The sequence below is a fragment of the Humulus lupulus genome, chromosome X (assembly GCF_963169125.1).
Source record: "Humulus lupulus chromosome X, drHumLupu1.1, whole genome shotgun sequence".
Lineage (NCBI taxonomy): Eukaryota > Viridiplantae > Streptophyta > Magnoliopsida > Rosales > Cannabaceae > Humulus > Humulus lupulus.
Window position 1 is genome coordinate 171,725,881 of NC_084802.1, and position 18,391 is coordinate 171,744,271.

Genomic DNA, 18,391 nt, shown 5'->3' on the forward strand with positions numbered 1-18,391 from the left:
AATGATAAAAAAAGAGAAATTAACCTTTTCATAAAAGCTTTAAATATTTTAAATATATATATAAATATTTATACTCGAGACACATTTTTCAAGAATAGCTAACACATTACCATTGAGAATTTAGCCAAATAATATTGAAAGTAACTATTAGATCGTCCAATGAAAAAACCAGAACAAGAGAGATCAATATATAATGGTTTAAGCAAAAGAAAAGGAAAAAAACGAAGCAATATAATAACAATCCAATCAAATTTCACAATCCCAATCAACTATACAAAGCTCACCAACCAACCATCTAAAGCAAACAAAGAAATGTACTAAATGAATCATCTCAATTGAGTTCATCTTCTTGTGGACAAATAGATCTTGACATAATAAAATTAAACCCTCAAACAAAGCTAGAAAGATAAAGAACATCACAATCAAATACTTGTACCAATTGCAGCTCTAGCCAAGTGGCTTTCACTTTCTCCATTTTCAAAGAAATCTTCTCTAACATTGATTGCAATCATTAGGGCAACCAACCACAAGAGGCATGAATCAAGGGAAAGAAAAGCTCCACCACCAAGAACACCCATCTTAGATGTAGGGCACACTTCAGTAGTTTTGGGATATGCCTTGTGTTTATGATAATTTTGCTCTTCAATTGTGGGCCACAATGTAAGGGCTGCACCTAACCCTGCCGTTAACCTAATGAATTATTTGTTTCACATGCACAAATTTCAATTAGCTAATCATAATTTGAATCAAAAAATAAATTTCGTGTAAATATTTATTTTTATTCAAAAAGTAAATATCAATGAAAGGATTACTTACAAAGCAATGTTGAAAAAGACAATAAATGTTTTGTTCCTAAAGAAGATTGACTGTGGAACAGATTTTCCTTTGTAAGGATAAAACACTGAGCAATAACCAGCTACAGTTGATGCAACAAGAAATATGAAGGACAGGTACCCCAAAGTTACTGAGGGATCAGAAGGATAGGTGCATATCACTGAATTTTTTTTATGTATTGGGGTTCCCAATTGAGGCTGTAAAAATAAAATGAATAAAAGAAGAAACAAGTTTTTAATTATTATGAATAAACTTTTTTTCAAAAAAAAAAAAGAACTTGTGATTTTAATTTTAATAAGCCTATTAAATAAATAGATTTTGATATACCTTTCTGTTTTCAGCCACAATTCCAAGAATAAAGGATAACGAGCCTAAGAAAATCACAGCAAGAGACATTTGAGTTGCAGTGAAACCCATGTCTTAAAATGGTTTTATGTCTTTCTCCAGCTCCTGCTATTGAGTCAATTGTAAATATAAATATATAAGATGATGAGACTCAAATATAGATTTAGACAAATGGGTTTGTAAAATATACCATTTGTAAAATTATCATACACATTCGCAAAGGACAAGATTACAAGCAAATGCCAATTAAAAAAAAGCCATAAGCTGTTTAATTTTATTAGCGCAAACTAATATAATTCTAGGCTTCCTTCTGAAGAATCCTGGAAAAAATTTAGTCTTTCGAAATCAGAGTAGAGCAAAATACAAAACCCATGTATGAAAACAAGAAGAAAGAAAAAGAAACATTCATCAAATCTCTAAATCTTCTACTTAATTAACCTCTAGTCTCACTAGAATCTGCAGCAAATCTCTAACAAATAATATAGCAAACAATATTACCTTATCTCCCGCAGAGAGGGATGAAATAAGTTGGTAGTGATTATGAAAAAAAGAGAGAGGGATAGGTAAGACTTTTATAGATTTTAATTTTGCTTAATGAATTTGGACTGTGCCATTGGAGAGGTTCACGAAGTTATTGTAATTTTCCTAATATGGATATAAATGACAATAGGGAATTGGCTGTCAGTCCGTTTTAGAAGTTAAAATTTACTATAATATTTAAATATGTTTACATTTTTCTTTAAAAAATAAATAAATGAAAAATGAAAAGTTCTTACACAATTTTGCACTATTTATCTACCTGGTAAACCCTATAAATCCAATGATGGAGATTGGTAGTCTCATGACCAGCTGTAGGTAATCCAATCTTGTATGTAACATCTCTAATTATTTATAGAAGAGAAAACAGTCCACGAAATCTCGTATTTAAATCATTCACAGTCCTATTCTTAGCTTGGTATTTTTGTCATGACTCAATCTCCAAGGAAAGGAAGACTTGAAGAAAAATATATCAATAAATATTTTTTTACCCCTTATTCTGATTTTTCTCTTCTCTTTAATTAGCAATATATAGGTAGAACTTCCTCTTGCGATTTATTATTTTTGCTTATTTTGACACGAGTACAGCATAATTGCTGCTCTCATTAGCAGAATAGATTCACATAAACAGGAATGACTCAATTATTTTTAGGTGCATTAATTAAAGAAAAAGTATTTGTCACTGTTAAAGATTTTAATATCTATTTTGCCAACAATAACTTTTTATTTTTATTTTTTACACTCTTCTGCCTCAATACTTGCTATATAAAACAACAATAGGATACAAATCTGTAAAATAAAATAGAAAGTAAATACATTTACCATTCTCATTCTCATTCTGATTAAACAATAACTCTGTTATAGATATAACATTGATATTGACCGTACGTTCTATGTACATCTTTATTTTCTTCTTTTTTTTATCTCTTTTGAAATAAATCTCTCATGAATTTTAAAATTTCTTTTTACATACTTTCTAAAAAATGAGTACAAAATTATAAATTAGTAAATCAAACTAATAATCACTATATATTTATTATTTATTTTTTTTAAAAAATAAACATATTTAGCTTTCATTTAAATTTTTTTAAGAATTAAAAACCTAATCAGAATTTTCATATTACTTTACTTAACTCAAATAAGAAAAGAAATATAAACATAAATAAGTTAAAATTTAAAAAAAAACTTATTATAGAATCAAAATCATTTATAAAATTATAATATTAAATTTGTATACTTGTAAAAATTAAAATATTAAAAAATTATTTAGTAAAAATAATAAATTAATCAACATATAAGTAATATATTATATATTTTGAAAATGCTAAATAATTGATTTTTTTATTTTTTTAATATTTAATGAGGATATCTGTATTGATTTACTAATATATACTAATATAGGTGTTGTTTGGTAATACTTACAAAAATAATTTTTTATTTAATTAATTAAAAATTTAATTGTTATCCAAAAAGTAGGTGTGGATGACGTGGCATACATTTTTAACACGTGGCTGACACCTGGCAGAGGTTCTTTTCGACCATCGACATGTGCGATTCCTCTGGCATAACATTTGGGTTTTATATACGACCAGCTTGGTCGTATACTCCGTGTATTTTGAGATGATCTTGTGCAATTGTAATCATATCCGAGATTATCTCCCATAATTCGATTATTTAGGAAAGAATATCTGTAACTAATTCATGTAACCTTGAGCCTATAAATAGAGAGAAATAGCTCAAGGAATGGACTTTTTTGGCTAATTTGAGTTTTTGCTTTACAAGAGGATTATAGCTATTATCTTTCGAGTGTATTGTTCATCCCTCTAAGGCTTGTGAAACTCAGAGAACCATAGTTCTTTGATCACTCCTTTGAGAATTAATATCAATAATAGCTTAAGTGGACGTAGGTCATTACCACTTCGTGGGGCCGAACCACTATAATTTGTTGTGTCGTTTACTGTTCTTTCCATTAGATCTATTTCAACAATTCTCATCACATCAAGCATTTGACTCCGTGTCAGTTGACCAAAACGAGGGTCAACATTCTGGTGCTTTCATTGAGAGCTTGAGACGAGGTTGTTGAAGCACTAATGGCAAAGACAACAAAGAAGACTGGGTAGGCGGCTGGCGCTGCACCATCTCAACCTCCTCCTTCGAATATGGCTGAAAATGAGCCACACTTGGAATTTGATGAGGAGGAACTGGACTCCGAAACGCTGAGAAATACCCTGGGAGTATTGCAAGATGAATTGGCCAATCTGAGGGCCAGTCAAGAAAGTGCTGCGGAGACCATGGCGCGACAGCATCCAGAAATAGAGCATCAACACCAAGAACTGAGTGAAAGACAGGCAGAGATGGACCGTCGGTAGAGGGAGGCCATGGTAGCCCTCGAAGCAACCCTGCAATTGGCTAGGAATCAGGCTGCACCTGCCTCGCAGCCTATCAACCCTCAAATGGGCCACCTCAAAGGGGTCCCAATCCTAGCCCTCCAATCCAGCCAATGAGCCCTCAAAGGCCGAAGCAGCCACCAATGCCTCAGGATGATGTCCCACCTAGGGACCCTGAGATGCAACCTCCATCCCAGGCTGGTCGAGGCGATCCCCCACTGCCAATGCAGAATAGGGCTGGGCAACAGCCCCGCAGCCCTAGACGCCAGGGGGGGTGAAGAGCCGCACCCACTGAGTAGGGGACATTGTCCTTCTGGCAACAGAAGGAACTCAGAGACAGACTCTGCGGTCAGGGGCCCCCCACGGCATGATAATGCACGGGGACCTACCGACCAGCGCAGGCCTCCCCCTAACGCTTGGGAAGTTCCAGCTCGAGGAGGCAACCGAGGAGACAGTCGGTCTCACCATAGCAAATCGAGGTTCAGAGATGGCCATGGCTACAATGAGGCCGACTCAGGCGAAGGGAATGCCGGTCGGAGGAATGAGGAGAGAGGTGGAGGCATAAGCCCACCACCTAGAGAAGACCAACAAGCGAGACGTAATGCTGGGGGGCAACCCAGACAAAACATAGTCTTTAGCCGGGTCGGAGCCAACGAGCAACGGCGGAGAGACGACGACTTAAGGGATGTACTCAACGACCACAGAGAACGGCACGATGAGTACATTCCCCCGTCACCTGAGGCCCTGGAAATTCCTGAAGCCATTCAGGCACAAATAGATGCCCTGAACCAAGCAGTACAACAGCTGGTCGGGGGAAGAACATCTCACATCGAGTACGACAGGAGAAAGGGCACTCCTTTCGTCCAAAGGATTGCTGTGGCAGAAACTCCCAGCAAGTTTAAAATGCCCACACTTCCAAACTTTGACGGATATAGTGACCCGGTGTCTCATGTCAACAAGTTTGAGATACAAATGGACATTCAGAAGGTGTCTGAAGATGCTCGGTGCAGGATCTTTCCTGCAACACTTTATGATGCTGCACAGGAGTGGTTCTTTAAATTCCCTCCTGCAAGTATTGTATCTTGGGAGATGTTCGTAAAGGAGTTTTACGGACAATTCTATGCGGTTCGTATGCACCCAACTGAGGCAAACCAGCTGGTCGAGATACGCCAGCAAGAAGGAGAACCACTGAAAGACTACGTCCAGTGTTTTATGCGAGCTGCGGCTAGAGCCAAACCAGTGGGAGACGAAGGCAAAATGATGGCCTTAACTGCAGGAGTTAGGCGCCGTACGCCCCTTTGGAGTAGCCTCAGGAAGCATGGGGTTAAAACTACCCAAGAATTTTTGGATCGAGCTGATCGATACATCAAGCTTGAGGATGCCATTGCCAGCGAAGGAAAGACCCCAAATAAAGATAAGGGGACTGAAGACCCCGCCAAAGTCACCAATGGGTCAAAGCCCAACGGCAACGGTAACGGCAAAGGCAATGGGAATGGCAACGGTAAGAATGGGGGGAAGAGGCCCCATAGTGAACCCTCTACTTCCGAGAGCAAGCACGCCAAGGGCAACCGTTATAAGCCAAGGTTCACCAACTACACTGCCCTTGTCGAGTCTCAAGCAGAGGTGTATCAGGCCACAAGTTCCAGTGTGCCTTACAAAAGACCCGCTGCCATTCGAAAGGATATCTCGAAAAGGGATACCACCAAGTTCTGTCGTTTTCACAACGACTACAGACACGATACGAACGAGTGTAACCAGCTGAAGGATAAAATCGAGTTCCTTATTAGACAAGGACACTTGAGAATATACGTGCGGGCCACGGGGGCTTCCCAACGAGAGGCTCCAGGTGGCAACGAGCAGGCGCCTGCACGCCAACGCTCGCCACCTTTACAGCCTGACCCCGTGGCTGGCACTTTACTCACCATCTGCGGAGGCCCGCACCTTGTGAGAAACAGCGGAAAGGCAAGGGAACTATATGCTCGGACCCTATGCCACGACGAAGACATCGAGATGATGACTGTGGAAAACTGGGCATCAAAGAAGGCTCGGACAGAGGACGGTGAAATAACCTTCTCTGATTACGATGCCCAGCATGTCCGATTCCCACATTCCGATCCGTTGGTCGTGGATGTTCAAATTGCCAACATGATGGTGAAGAGAGTGTTGGTCGATACAGGAAGTTCAGTTAACATCCTGTATAAATCTTCGCTGGAACGAATGAAGTTGTCTGTCAAGGACTTGGAGCCCTGCAACTAAACTATTTATGGTTTCTCTGGCGAAGGACTCGCTCCAACAGGGTCAATCAGGCTTCCAGTAACAACAGGTACAACGCCTGCTACCAGGACATTACTCACTACTTTCATAGTAGTCGATTGTCCTTCGGCCTACAATGCTGTAATTGGAAGGCCCATACTAGTTAACCTTCGGGCCATCACCTCTATATGGCACCTGGGCATGAAATTCCCAACAGATGCAGGGGTAGGACGCGTATTGGGAAACCAGAGGGAAGCCAGGGAGTGCTACAATGCCTCAATCACAAAGGCCAAGAAAGGTCTGTCGAGGAGCGCTCCCCCAGAAAAGTTGCAGATGACCATTGATGTATAAGCTCAATCAAGTGATGAAGTCACCAAATAGGGTGTTGCCCAAAGTGAGGATAGAGACTTAGATCCTCGCTTTGGAGATTTTGAAGAAGATGTAGGACCTGTTGAGGACCTTGAGGAGGTCCAACTTGACAAAGAGTTTCCGACCAGAGTAGTAAAGGTCGGCAAAAATTTAGAAGCAACGACCAAACACGCACTGGTGGAGTTTTTGAGGAAGAACCAGGAAGTTTTCGCCTGGTCACATAAAGACATGGCTGGGATAGACCCTGCAGTAATCAACCATGTCCTGAACGTTGACAAAAGCTTTCCACCCGTGCAACAAAAAAGAAGGCTGCTCGATAAAAACAGATCAAAAGCCTTGAAAGAAGAAGTTGAAAAACTAAAGGAGAATGGGTTCATCAGGGTGGTTTTTTATCCATCATGGGTCTCTAATCCAATACTAGTTCCCAAGCCTAATGGAAAATGGCGAACCTGTGTGGATTTCACAGACCTTAATAAAGCCTACCCTAAGGATTGCTTCCCACTCCCAAGGATCGACCAGCTGGTTGATGCAACTACAGGCCATGAGATCCTCTCTTTCATGGATGCATACTCAGGATACAATCAGATTAGTATGCATCCCCCTGACGAGGATCACACTAGCTTTCGGACCAATACAGTGCTATACTGTTACAAAGTAATGCCCTTCGGATTGAAAAACGCTGGTGCGACTTACCAGCGACTAGTTAACCACATGTTTAAGGAGTTGATCGGAGTAAACATGGAGGTATACGTTGATGACATGCTGGTAAAGGCAAAGAAGGCGGAAGGACATGTGAAGGATTTACAAGAGTGTTTCAATGTTTTGAATAAATATCAAATGAAGCAAAATCCTCTCAAGTGTTCCTTCGGAGTAGGATCAGGGAAGTTCTTGGGGTTCATTGTCAATTCGAGGGGAATCGAAGCTAATCCCGAAAATATCAAGGCCCTGATCAATATGAAATCGCCAGTAAAGATCAAAGATGTGCAAAGTTTGACTGGAAGAATCGCCGCGCTCAGTAGATTTATTTCAAAATCGACGGATAAATGCGTCCCTTTCTTTAATCTACTTAGGGGCAACAAGAAGTTTGAGTGGACTGAAGACTGTGAACAGGCTTTTCAAGCCTTAAAAGCCCACATGGCGCAGCGTCCCGTCTTATCAAAGCCTATAGATGGGGAAACTTTGATCATTTATCTGGTGATCACCGAGTATGCTGCTAGTGCGGTGCTGGTAAGAGAAGAAGAAGGCGTACAAAAGGCGGTGTATTATGTGAGCAAGAGGTTAATCGGGGCCGAATTGAGATATCCTCCCATTGAAAGATTTTCCTATTGCCTAATTTTGGCCTCACGGAAGTTACATCCTTATTTCCAAGCCCATCCAATCACAGTCTTGACTGATCAGCCCCTTCGACAAGTTTTGCAAAAGCCAGAGGCTGCTGGTCGTTTGTTGAAATAGGCAGTCGAACTCGGGTAGTTCAATATAACATACTCACCACGAGCAACAGTAAAAGGACAAGTCTTGGCTGATTTCATTGCCGAATTTACTGAACTCCCAGACAGCGAGCAGAACGAAAAGCCTAGTGCGCCTGAGCCTCAAGTCAAAGCTCCTTCGTGGAAGCTTTTCACTGACGGATCGTCCAACGAATCTCACGTAGGAGCAGGAGTAATATTGATAACGCCAGAAGGGCATCGATTTCACTGCGCAATTAGGTTTGATTTCGCCGCTTCAAACAACGAAGCCGAATATGAAGCCCTACTCGCTGGGTTAAGGTTGGCCAAAGACATGAGCATAAAAGTGCTGGATATTTACAGTGATTCACAGCTGGTAGTGAATCAGGTCTTAGGGGAGTATCAAGCACGAGGTCTGAAAATGGTGGCCTATCTGAACAAAACCAAAGATCTGTTGGCACAATTTGAGAAATATACCCTCCAGAAAATATCTTGAGATCAAAATTCAAACGCAGATGCCTTAGCCAAACTCGCGAGTGCAAAGGATGCTGACACTTTAAATATAGTGCCAGTTAAGCTGCTAAACGCGCCAAGCATATGAACAGATGAAACCAATATGGAGGTCCGATTAGTAGATACCTGGATGGAACCATACTTGGAGTATCTCACGAGCGGTATAATACCAACAGATAGAAACAAAGCCAGGACCCTTAAGAGACAAGTTGTTAGGTATATCCTGGTCGATGGGGTTCTATACCGAAGAGGATACTCAATGCCACTGCTCAGGTGTGTTACACCAGAAAAGGCTAAAGAGCTGATGAAGGAGGTACATGAAGGCTTCTGTGGAGATCGTGCTGGGGGGCAGAGCTTATCAAAGAAAATTCTAAGGCAGGGTTATTTCTGGCCGACCATGAACGAAGACTCGATGGAGTTTGTGCGAAAATGTGATAAGTGTCAGAGGTTTTCCAAGATCCCACGGGCAGCTCCTAATGAGTTAAAGCAGATGCAAAGTCCATGGCCCTTCGCAGTATGGGGTATAGATTTAATCGGGTCCTTGCCAACAGGAAAAGGTGGGGTGAAATACGCAGTTGTGGCGGTCGATTACTTCACCAAATGGGCCGAGGCTGAACCACTTGTAACCATAACGACAAAGAAAGTCCTTGATTTTGTCATCAAGAACATTGTTTGTCGATATGGATTGCCAATAAAGATTGTCTCGCACAATGGCACCCAGTTTGATAGTGACATGTTCACAAACTTCTGCGAAAGGCATGGCATCATCAAGAGCTTTTCTTCAGTTGCTCATCCGCAAGCAAATGGACAAGTAGAAGCAGTAAATAAGACACTAAAGGATACCCTGAAGAAAAGGCTCGAGGAAGCTAAAGGAGCATGGCCAGAATAGCTGCCTGAAGTACTCTGGTCGTATAGAACTTCTCACTGAACAGCAACAGGTCATACCCCATTTTCCTTAGCATACGGGTATGAAGCTATGTTGCCAGTCGAGTTATATCCGCCCTCACATCGAAGAATCACATACGACCAAGACCAAAATAGCCAACTATTGATGGAGTCCCTTGACCTGATCGAGGAGAAACGGGAGAAAGCCCAACTCCGAGTCGCTACGTACCAGCAAAAAGTCGCTCGATATTTTAACTGCAAAGTAAAAGAGAGAAAGTTCAGCGTCAGAGACTTAGTACTTCGAAGAGTTTTCTTAAACACCCGCGACCCAGCTGCTAGAGTACTCGGACCAAACTGGGAAGGACCTTACCAGATTGAAGAAGTCCTTCATCCAGGCACATACAAACTTGCACGCTTAAATGGAGATCTCGTTCTGCATTATTGGAATGGAGAACACTTGCGCAAGTATTATCAGTAAACAATCCTTCTTAAAGGACTGGCTTGTATTAATTTTTACTTTTTACAAGTTTTGAAAAAGGGTTAGTCATGTTATATGGCTAATCGCTTATAAGTGTAAGATCTTTCAAAGATCACTCGTAAAGACATGTTTAGTCCATTTAAATACGAGAATTTGAAGGGAATGTGCGCAGCCAGTCATTCTTGCCAAACTTTGTAATTTTTTACAAGTATTTGTTCATTACGTGTGTTGTTTTGCTGTATTATAAGTTTTGCATTTTATACCGAGCAATAATGTTCGTACAGGTTGTGGTCAAGGCAAGTGACCAAGGACCTAAAGCTCCTCAATCACTTGGGGGGCATATAAGGCACATAGAAAGCAAAGCATACCAAGAGGTATGTAAACACATGAACAAAATAAGTGAAAGCATGCTACGGTACTTAGAGTATTTTTCAAAATTTATATTTTGCTAAATCAAGCCAAAGTACTATGCTAGGTTCGGTCATGCGAACAGATATTATAATAAAACAAAAATATTATAATGTCAAAAGAATCCTTTTACACTGCGAGCAGTATTGCTCGGATGTAAATATTAAATTAAAAGGTAAAGCTGCCCATGCAGCAATAAAAAAGTAAACATTGTCTTAACATCATGACCTGTGGGTCATGCAAGGAAAAGAAAAGAAAATAACATATAAACATGCTAAGAAGCAACAGGAGGATCCTGGGGAGCATTTTGGTCGACTGCGTCTTCTACAGCTTCCCCTCCATCCATCCCCGTGGCCAGTGAAATCTCTGGGGAGGCAGGAAATCTGGCCCTTTCTTCAGCAGCCATCTGAGCAGCACAACGAGTCAACTCAGCTGTCCTGGCATCCTTTGGAAGGTAGCCGAAGTTGGCACTTTGATTGTGTTTCCAAAAGTCGTAGAAACACCGAAGTGTCGCATTCTTGTACCTCTCTAGGTCCTTGGCGTTTGTGAGCCTGAGTTGCTCCACTTGGCTCTTGAGGACGGCGATGCTCCTGTCCTTCGTGAGATTTTCCTCCTGGAGCCTCTTGACTTTGCGCCAGTGGGTTCGGCTGGCCTCCTGGTATTCATCTCTCTGTTTTCTGGCATTTTCCAGAGAGGCTTGTTTCTCCGCCAGGTCCACAGCCAAAGAATCCTTCTGCTAGGTCACCACCTCCAGCTCCCCCGCGTGCCTAGCCTCCACGGCTTGAAGCTCCTCCATTAGCTTCACCTCCCTAGCATGGATCTGCTCGACGCTTGCACCCACGCCAGCACGAACAGCCGTCATGGTCAGCATTGCCTGCAATCAAAGAACAAGAGTTAGACTGACTTCAAAAGAGAAAATCAGGACCATGAGAATAAGAGAGAAGGAAAATTACTTACACTGGCCACTTCATTGAGGGCTCTATTGAGGATCTAGTCGACCCCCATTGTTTCTGCGTCAGCCATGGCCTCCTTGCAACGGTCATGCTTGAGGATGTGAGTGAGGCGATCCTTGGTTGACCTTAGGGCGCGGCCCGATAGTTTGGCCCCTGGGGGAACCCACTCAGCTTGTTGGGTCTGTTCGGTAGGGGCCGGAAGTGAAGGATTCATGGCAGCAGGAGCAGGAGGAGGCAGATTTTCCTTCTTGACAAGAGCAGGAGGCTGGGCAGATGTGTGGCCAGAGGCCCCATCCTAAGGATCGATGGCTCGGTTCTTCTTGGCCGAAGGCACCTGACTGGACTCACCGTCATGTTTCCTGGCCGATTTCCTCTTTCGGACCAAGGGAACCTCTTCCTCCTCCTGAGTGCTGTATAGATCGAAAACATTTGTAGAAGCCATTTCTGCAAAGGAGGTAAAACGTGCAGATAGTAAGCCAAAAATAGATGACAAGTTATGTTTCATCAGAAAAGAAATAAAGAAAATTACAGAGTCAAATACCCGAGCTATTACTACTGGTCGCTATACTATTGACTCTACTAGTCATACACTCACTCTCTGGCATGAAGAAGTCTGGCCCTAGGTTTGGAGCATATGTAAAATTTCCTTCCCCGTCAAATAAATGACAGGGAATTGGCAAGTTACCTAAGAGTGAAATAACAATACCGTTTTCGTCAGAGGACTCGTCTAAGTCTATGATAGGCTCGGCTGCCTTTTGTTTTCCCTTTCCTTGGGGGGCAGAAGACCTTTCTGCTGGGGGAGTTCCAATGGGTTCCCTGATTGTAACCCCAGTCGGTCTCCGTCAAAGAGGAGACGCTGGTGGTTGCTGCTCGGGATTTCCCTCGGCAGTGGCACTTCCTGCCGCAGGTTCCCTCACATCCTGGTGAGGGGCCAGGAGGCCAGCTAGCCTCAAGTTGGCCTCGGTGACCAGGGACTTGACACTCTTCTCAACGTCCGTCATGCTGGCCAACATGGCAGACCTCAATACCATGTCTAGTGTTGGGTCTGGTCGCAACCATGGACCTGAAAACACAAAATATTTCAGAAAAATGCAAGGGAATTCGCTAAGTAAAAACAACGACCAGTGGGAAAAGACATTTACCTCCTTGAGTAAAAGCCAAGTTATTCGCGACCATGTCAAGCGTGAGGAAATACTCCTGACTGTATTTCCCCACGTTGGAAATGTGGGTGGTGTCACTCAGGAAGGTTCGGGTGGTCTCCTGGTGACAAAAATGAAAGAACCCCGTACCAGATTGTTGGGGGTTGGACTTAAGGTCAAAAAGGTAATTGACCTCGTGGGGGGGTAGGCTCTGGACATTTTTTATGGTTATAAAGGATATAGAGTGCAGCAAGCATTCTATATCTGTTGGGTGTAATTTGGAAAGGGGCGACACCAAAGTAGCTCGCCACCCCCTGGAAGAATGGAAGGAGAGGAAGGGTAGCCCCAGCCTCTATGTGATACCTGGACCAGGCGCTGTAAACGCCTCCAGGAAAATTTTCCCTCTGATCCCCAGTAGGGATTTTAAGAGTTACCCCAGTAAGGCCATACTTTCTAAAGTAGTTGGCTAGCATCCTGGAGGTTACTTGGCTAAGTGGGGAAAGATACCACTCGACATCAGGAAGAATTGAATGCCGAGGGCGGGCCCTAACTTGGATGTGAGGGTCTGGAAAAATATTTTCTCGACCACTGGTCGAGGGAACCCCAGCCTGCAAGTCAGGCTGGGCTGAAGGATTTGAGGGATTTTCAGGTTTTTTCTTCTTTTGGGCAGTGGACTTGACACGACCCATTCTGACTGAAGTTTGTTGAGGTCTGGAAAGAGAAATTCTAGAGAAAGGAATCTCGTGTACGCACTGAGCTGGCTGTTCTTCACCCTCGAGCAGCTGCGCAAGAAGATCGTCATCGATCGGCCTCTCACCTCCCCACAAATCTGGCATTAAAATCTGTAGACAGAAAAATGGGGAGGTGAGGATGAAGAGCCTATAAAGTTGGTTAGAATAACGCTGCTCGTGTATAAAAGTCTAACTTTTATACAGCAGCATTCTAACAAAAAACTAAATTTTTCATACGAACAGTTTGAAAAAACAGATCAAAAAGTGAAAGCAAAAAGATTTTTCTGAAAAGGCTTTTTCAACTTCAGTAAGAGCGGGAAAAATCCAGTTTTTCAACTAGTATAAAAATCGAATTTTTACTTCGATTTTACGTCCTAAATTTATGATCTCGACTATCAAACTGATTCATAACTCCTAAATGGCAAATATACGCCACCATATCTAGCATCACTCGACAAACACCCCATTTTCATGCATCTCTACCCAAGAACACAGTGCAATATCTGAGCCTAAAAAACTAGCTTAAATTGGCGTGCACAGCAAAGTAAAGGATGCAAAAGTTCTGAAGCTTACCTAGACAAAGATTGTAAAGTTCTAGAGAGATTTCGAATGTAGGTGTGCGAACAGCCGATTCCTGGAACGATGAAGGATGATCTTCAAAGAGGTTCTGAGTTCTGACTTGGGGGTTCTTGGAAGAACTCTTGATAGAAAATTAGCTTGTAAAAAGGGAAAAGGAAGTTCTGGAAGTTATATATATCGCCTGAGATATGGAAAAAGAGATAATCATAAGTTTCCTTTTTTCAAGGCGTGGGGAAGAGTGACAGCCGTCATAGGATTGCTTAGGAACTGAAAAGGCTTGATTAGACGTGAGTAGGTCACTTTTTCCAAGGAGGCACGAACTACTCTGACAGATTTGGTGGGGTAATCGAAGGGTCGGTTTGCTAAAAAGTTTATTTATTGCTGGTCATAATAAATAAACTTGGGGGCAAATGTTATCCAAAAAGTAGGCGTGGATGACGTGGTGGACATTTTTAACATGTGGCTGACACCTGGCAGAGGTTTTGTTCGACCATCGACCAATGCGATTCCCCTGGCATAACATTTGGGTTTTATATACGACCAGCTTGGTCGTATACTCCGTGTATTTTGAGATGATCTTGTGCAATTGTAATCATATCCAAGATTATCTCTCATGATCCGATTATTTAGGAAAGAATATCTGTAACTAATTCATGTAATCCTCCTTGAGCCTATAAATAGAGAGAAATAGCTCAAGGAAGGGACTTTTTTGGCTGATTTGAGTTTTTTCTTTACAAGAGGATTATAGCTATTATCTTCGAGTGTATTGTTCATCCCTCTAAGGCTTGTGAAACTCGGAGAACCCTAGTTCTTTGATCACTCATTTGAGAATTAATATCAATAATAGCTTAAGTGGACGTAGGTCATTACCACTTCGTGGGGCCGAACCACTATAATTTGTTGTATCGTTTACTGTTCTTTCCATTAGATCTATTTTAACACTTCCCATCACATCAAGCATTTGACTCCGTGTCAGTTGACCAAAACGAGAGTCAACATTAATAATTAAACATAAAATGTGTTTGGTAACTCTATTTTTATTTATTATTTTTTTTAATTTTAATTCAAATTTATTAAATTTTGAAAATAGAATTTTTTCACTTTCAAATTTTTTTTAAACAGTTTTCAATTTTTCCTTTCTTTTTTTTCTTCTCTTTTTCAAATAAACACATCATATTGTTAAAAAAAAAAAAAAGTGTTATCAAACATGTTTATTATTTTTTATTTTTAAAAACAAAAAACAAAAATAGTTACCAAACATATTTTTATTTTTAAAAAATAAAGAAACAAAATTAAAATAATATTTTTATTTTTGTGTTTAAATAATTCAAAATTTTTTTTTTACTAAACGGGCTCTTAATATATTTAATATTAATTAATTAATTAAAAGGAATGGGGGTATCCTAGTTGTATTATCCCTCTGTTGTTGCTGATTTTCAGCTTTGACGATTAATGAAATTATAGTCTCATTTAAAAGAAAAAATTACCATGAAACTAAACAAATTATTTTAATTTGTTCCTCAAACTACTCAAATTTTTGTTGGACCTAGTATCTTATTGTTAAATTTTGATTTGTATGTGTACGATAGTGTAGACACATTCTAATTCATTAAAATTAAATAATATATAAATAAAAATTTTAAATAGATAATTAATTAAAAAATATATTAACAATTTTTTTTATTTTAAAATCTAGGCCATAAATATTTTTTTGAGTTAATTACAAAATGCACGGTGTTTGAACAAAAAAATCTAAATATACAGTTATATAAAATAATTACAAATTTATGGTATTAACTTTCAGGCTAACACACTTACTTGCTAACACACCTACACAATTATGCATCACTTCACCTTTCCTCAAACTAATATTATTGTTGACGCGGTTCTTCGCCAACAGGAAATTAAGAAGAGAAGAGAAAGGGATTAGTGCTTGTGTTGAACCGAAACAGATATATGATCTTAGGAAATGAAATGGTGACTCAAAGTACGTTTTTTGAGTGGTTCAAAGGTTAAAATCCTTCTACTCCACTAGTCAGTATTATTGCTGTATACTGGATATTTGATTACAGGTCCTCTTTTACAATAAAGAATCCAACCCTTATTAACTCCCAAGGTCTCCATATTTATAGGAGAAGGCACCTGGGAGTTGGTAAGAAGGTCATCCCGTGACCTTCTTACCTATCATGTCAATTCTGTGACAATCATGATTAATTCCTAAACCTGACACATAAGTGTGGTCAAATCAATAGGTAAGGAGATAATGGGCCGCACGGCCCAACCCAGTCGTGGGTGTCTGAATATGCACGTTCCTGCTGCGTGTCCGAGAAGTCAGAGATATATCAAACACGTGATGTCTGATATATGCACGTTTACCTTGCGTGGTTGACTTTATAAAGGGTCATAGCCTCCAACCCCAGCTCGTACTACGATCTGGGTACTGAACTCGACCTTCGGCCTTCAGAGCCCGGACTCCCTCCTTAAGTTACCAGAGGCGAACCCTCAGGTTACCTCAAGCTAAGGAGGTATGATCTTATGACGTCAGCTCCGGTTTTGGGGATGTCCATGAGATAATCATGATTAGGCCGCAGCTTAGCTCGCTAATCAGCCCGTGGGAAAATCAGGGCGTACATCTGCCCCCCAAGCCCCTGCTCGTGGTATACAACGTCGTATAAGGCCACAGTAGGTACTTTTAGGCTTCCCCATGAACTCTTCAAATTCCACATTTTACGCAGGCGTCTGATACGTGGAACATCATGGTTGGTGACGGTACGTCTTCCGAGAACCGCATTTAATGGCTTAGCCTATGCCCAGTCGTCGTTTCGTATTTCGAGTGGAGGGCCTTGGATCCCACATCAGGGCCATCCAACAGCCCTTTTTACGTGTCCCTTCGCGTATATAACAGGGGTGGCCACCCTACGCATGGGCCGCCCTTTTATTTGAAATTTCTCAGAAACTCTCTTCTTCTTTTCTCTTCATCTCAGAAGAAAAAGCCCTCTTCTTTGTGACTGCCATTTTCAGCGTTCAAGAAGCTTAGGCGTGAGGACTCCTTCAAAGCTTTGGAAACAAATACTCCAGCGATGCTCCCACCTAGGCGACACCTTCATTCACCTCCCAACCAAACACTCTGTAAGTCCTCTGACCATGTGTGTTTTGAAAATATTTTTCACTGTAGCTTAGGTAAATATTTACTGTAGCCACATGCAAGGGTTTACTGGTTTTTGTGGGTACGAAGGGTGAAAGCCTTTTAGGTTAGGGTATTTTTGCTGTAGGAAATCGTTTTAGGAGTATGGCTTACAGGATGCATTTTCTGGGGAAAATTTATGGGTAGGAGTTTTGGGATTTTAGGTGCAAAACCGGGTAGCTTAGGGGACACGCTTCACAGGCGGTTTTGCCTTTCATGCCTATTGGAACTTTCCCTCCAAGGCAAAATTTTAACCTAACCCTCCTGACACACGAATTTCGAGTAATCGGGGATCTGTTGGGAGCACAGGCGCGTGTTCATTGAACCGCGTGGTCTCACTCTCCACAGGTTGGGCTTGTCTCAGCTCGTGCAAAGAACACTCCTTTTGACTCTTCCCTATGCTTAGGTCGCCTTTTCTGAAATCTTTTCTTTTGTTCGTTAGGCGACCAGATGGCACCAAAGAGGAACGCTCCAAAGAAGACCGTCGGCAGCTCGGCCTCTCAACAAGACAAAGGAAAGGCGGTGATGCCGGACTCCCCGATTCCAAACTTTGGGCCGGCAGTGGAGCAGGAGCTCGAGGTGGCTCCTGATGCATTCTTTGAGGCGGAGAGGATCGTCTCAAAGATTACCGACCAGACAAAGATCAACAAGCTATTCCTCTCCCACAACATCGGGCTGAGGAGAGCATCAGTGATTGTCCGACCTCCCGTGGAAGGCGAGCAGAGCTGCGCGCCGCTCGACGAGGAATTCGCGGCCTGGAGCGGCGAGCACTTCAAGGCGGGGGCCTTCCTCCCGCTGGACCAGTATTTTGCTGACTTCCTAAATTATGTGAAGTTGGCCCCATTTCATCTCCCCCTCAACTCTTATCGATTGTTGGCGGGGTTGAGATATTTATTTTTGAAGCACGAGTGGGAGGTCCCCACTCCTGCGGATATTTTGTATTTTTTCTGCCTCAAGGCCAGCCCGGATCAGCGGGGGCGAGGCGACGGATTTTATTACTTGACCCGATTTCCCAACATGGCTGCGGTCATCGAGCTGCCCAGCCACCCCAATGACTTTAAGGATCAATTCTTCATGTCGACAGGGTTTAGAAACTGCGAGCTCCATTACTTCAATCGCCCTCGTAAGTGATTTTCATCCTTAGCTCATAAGTTAAGTATCGTTTAGCTCCTCCTGTATCCCTTTCTGACTTAGATTGATCTTGCAGCTATCTTCACAGAGAAATTTGTGACCCTCGGGGCCCAGTACGAGAGACTGGCGGGCTTGCCCCCCAGCGAGAAGGATTATCGCGTGCTCATGACAGACGAGACAATGGTGGCCTGCAAGCTGATTTTCCCAAATCAGACTCTGA

At 41.8% G+C, this 18,391-nt stretch overlaps 1 protein-coding gene across 2 annotated transcripts; it reads right to left on the reverse strand.

The window, feature by feature from the left end:
* Window positions 1-224: 224 nt before the first annotated feature.
* Window positions 225-1,846, reverse strand: LOC133803284 (uncharacterized). Of its 2 annotated transcripts, none has more exons than XM_062241264.1 (4): window positions 1,678-1,846; window positions 1,162-1,287; window positions 817-1,031; window positions 225-690 (listed from the first exon to the last, which is right to left on the reverse strand). In XM_062241264.1, the coding sequence occupies exons 2-4, from the start codon at window positions 1,249-1,251 to the stop codon at window positions 423-425; spliced, it is 573 nt and encodes a 190-aa protein (XP_062097248.1). In that variant the 5' UTR covers window positions 1,252-1,287; window positions 1,678-1,846; the 3' UTR covers window positions 225-422. The 2 variants fall into 2 exon arrangements, with proteins under 2 accessions (XP_062097248.1, XP_062097247.1); XM_062241263.1 differs by having other exon boundaries at window positions 1,162-1,284; window positions 1,678-1,845.
* Window positions 1,847-18,391: the final 16,545 nt, after the last annotated feature.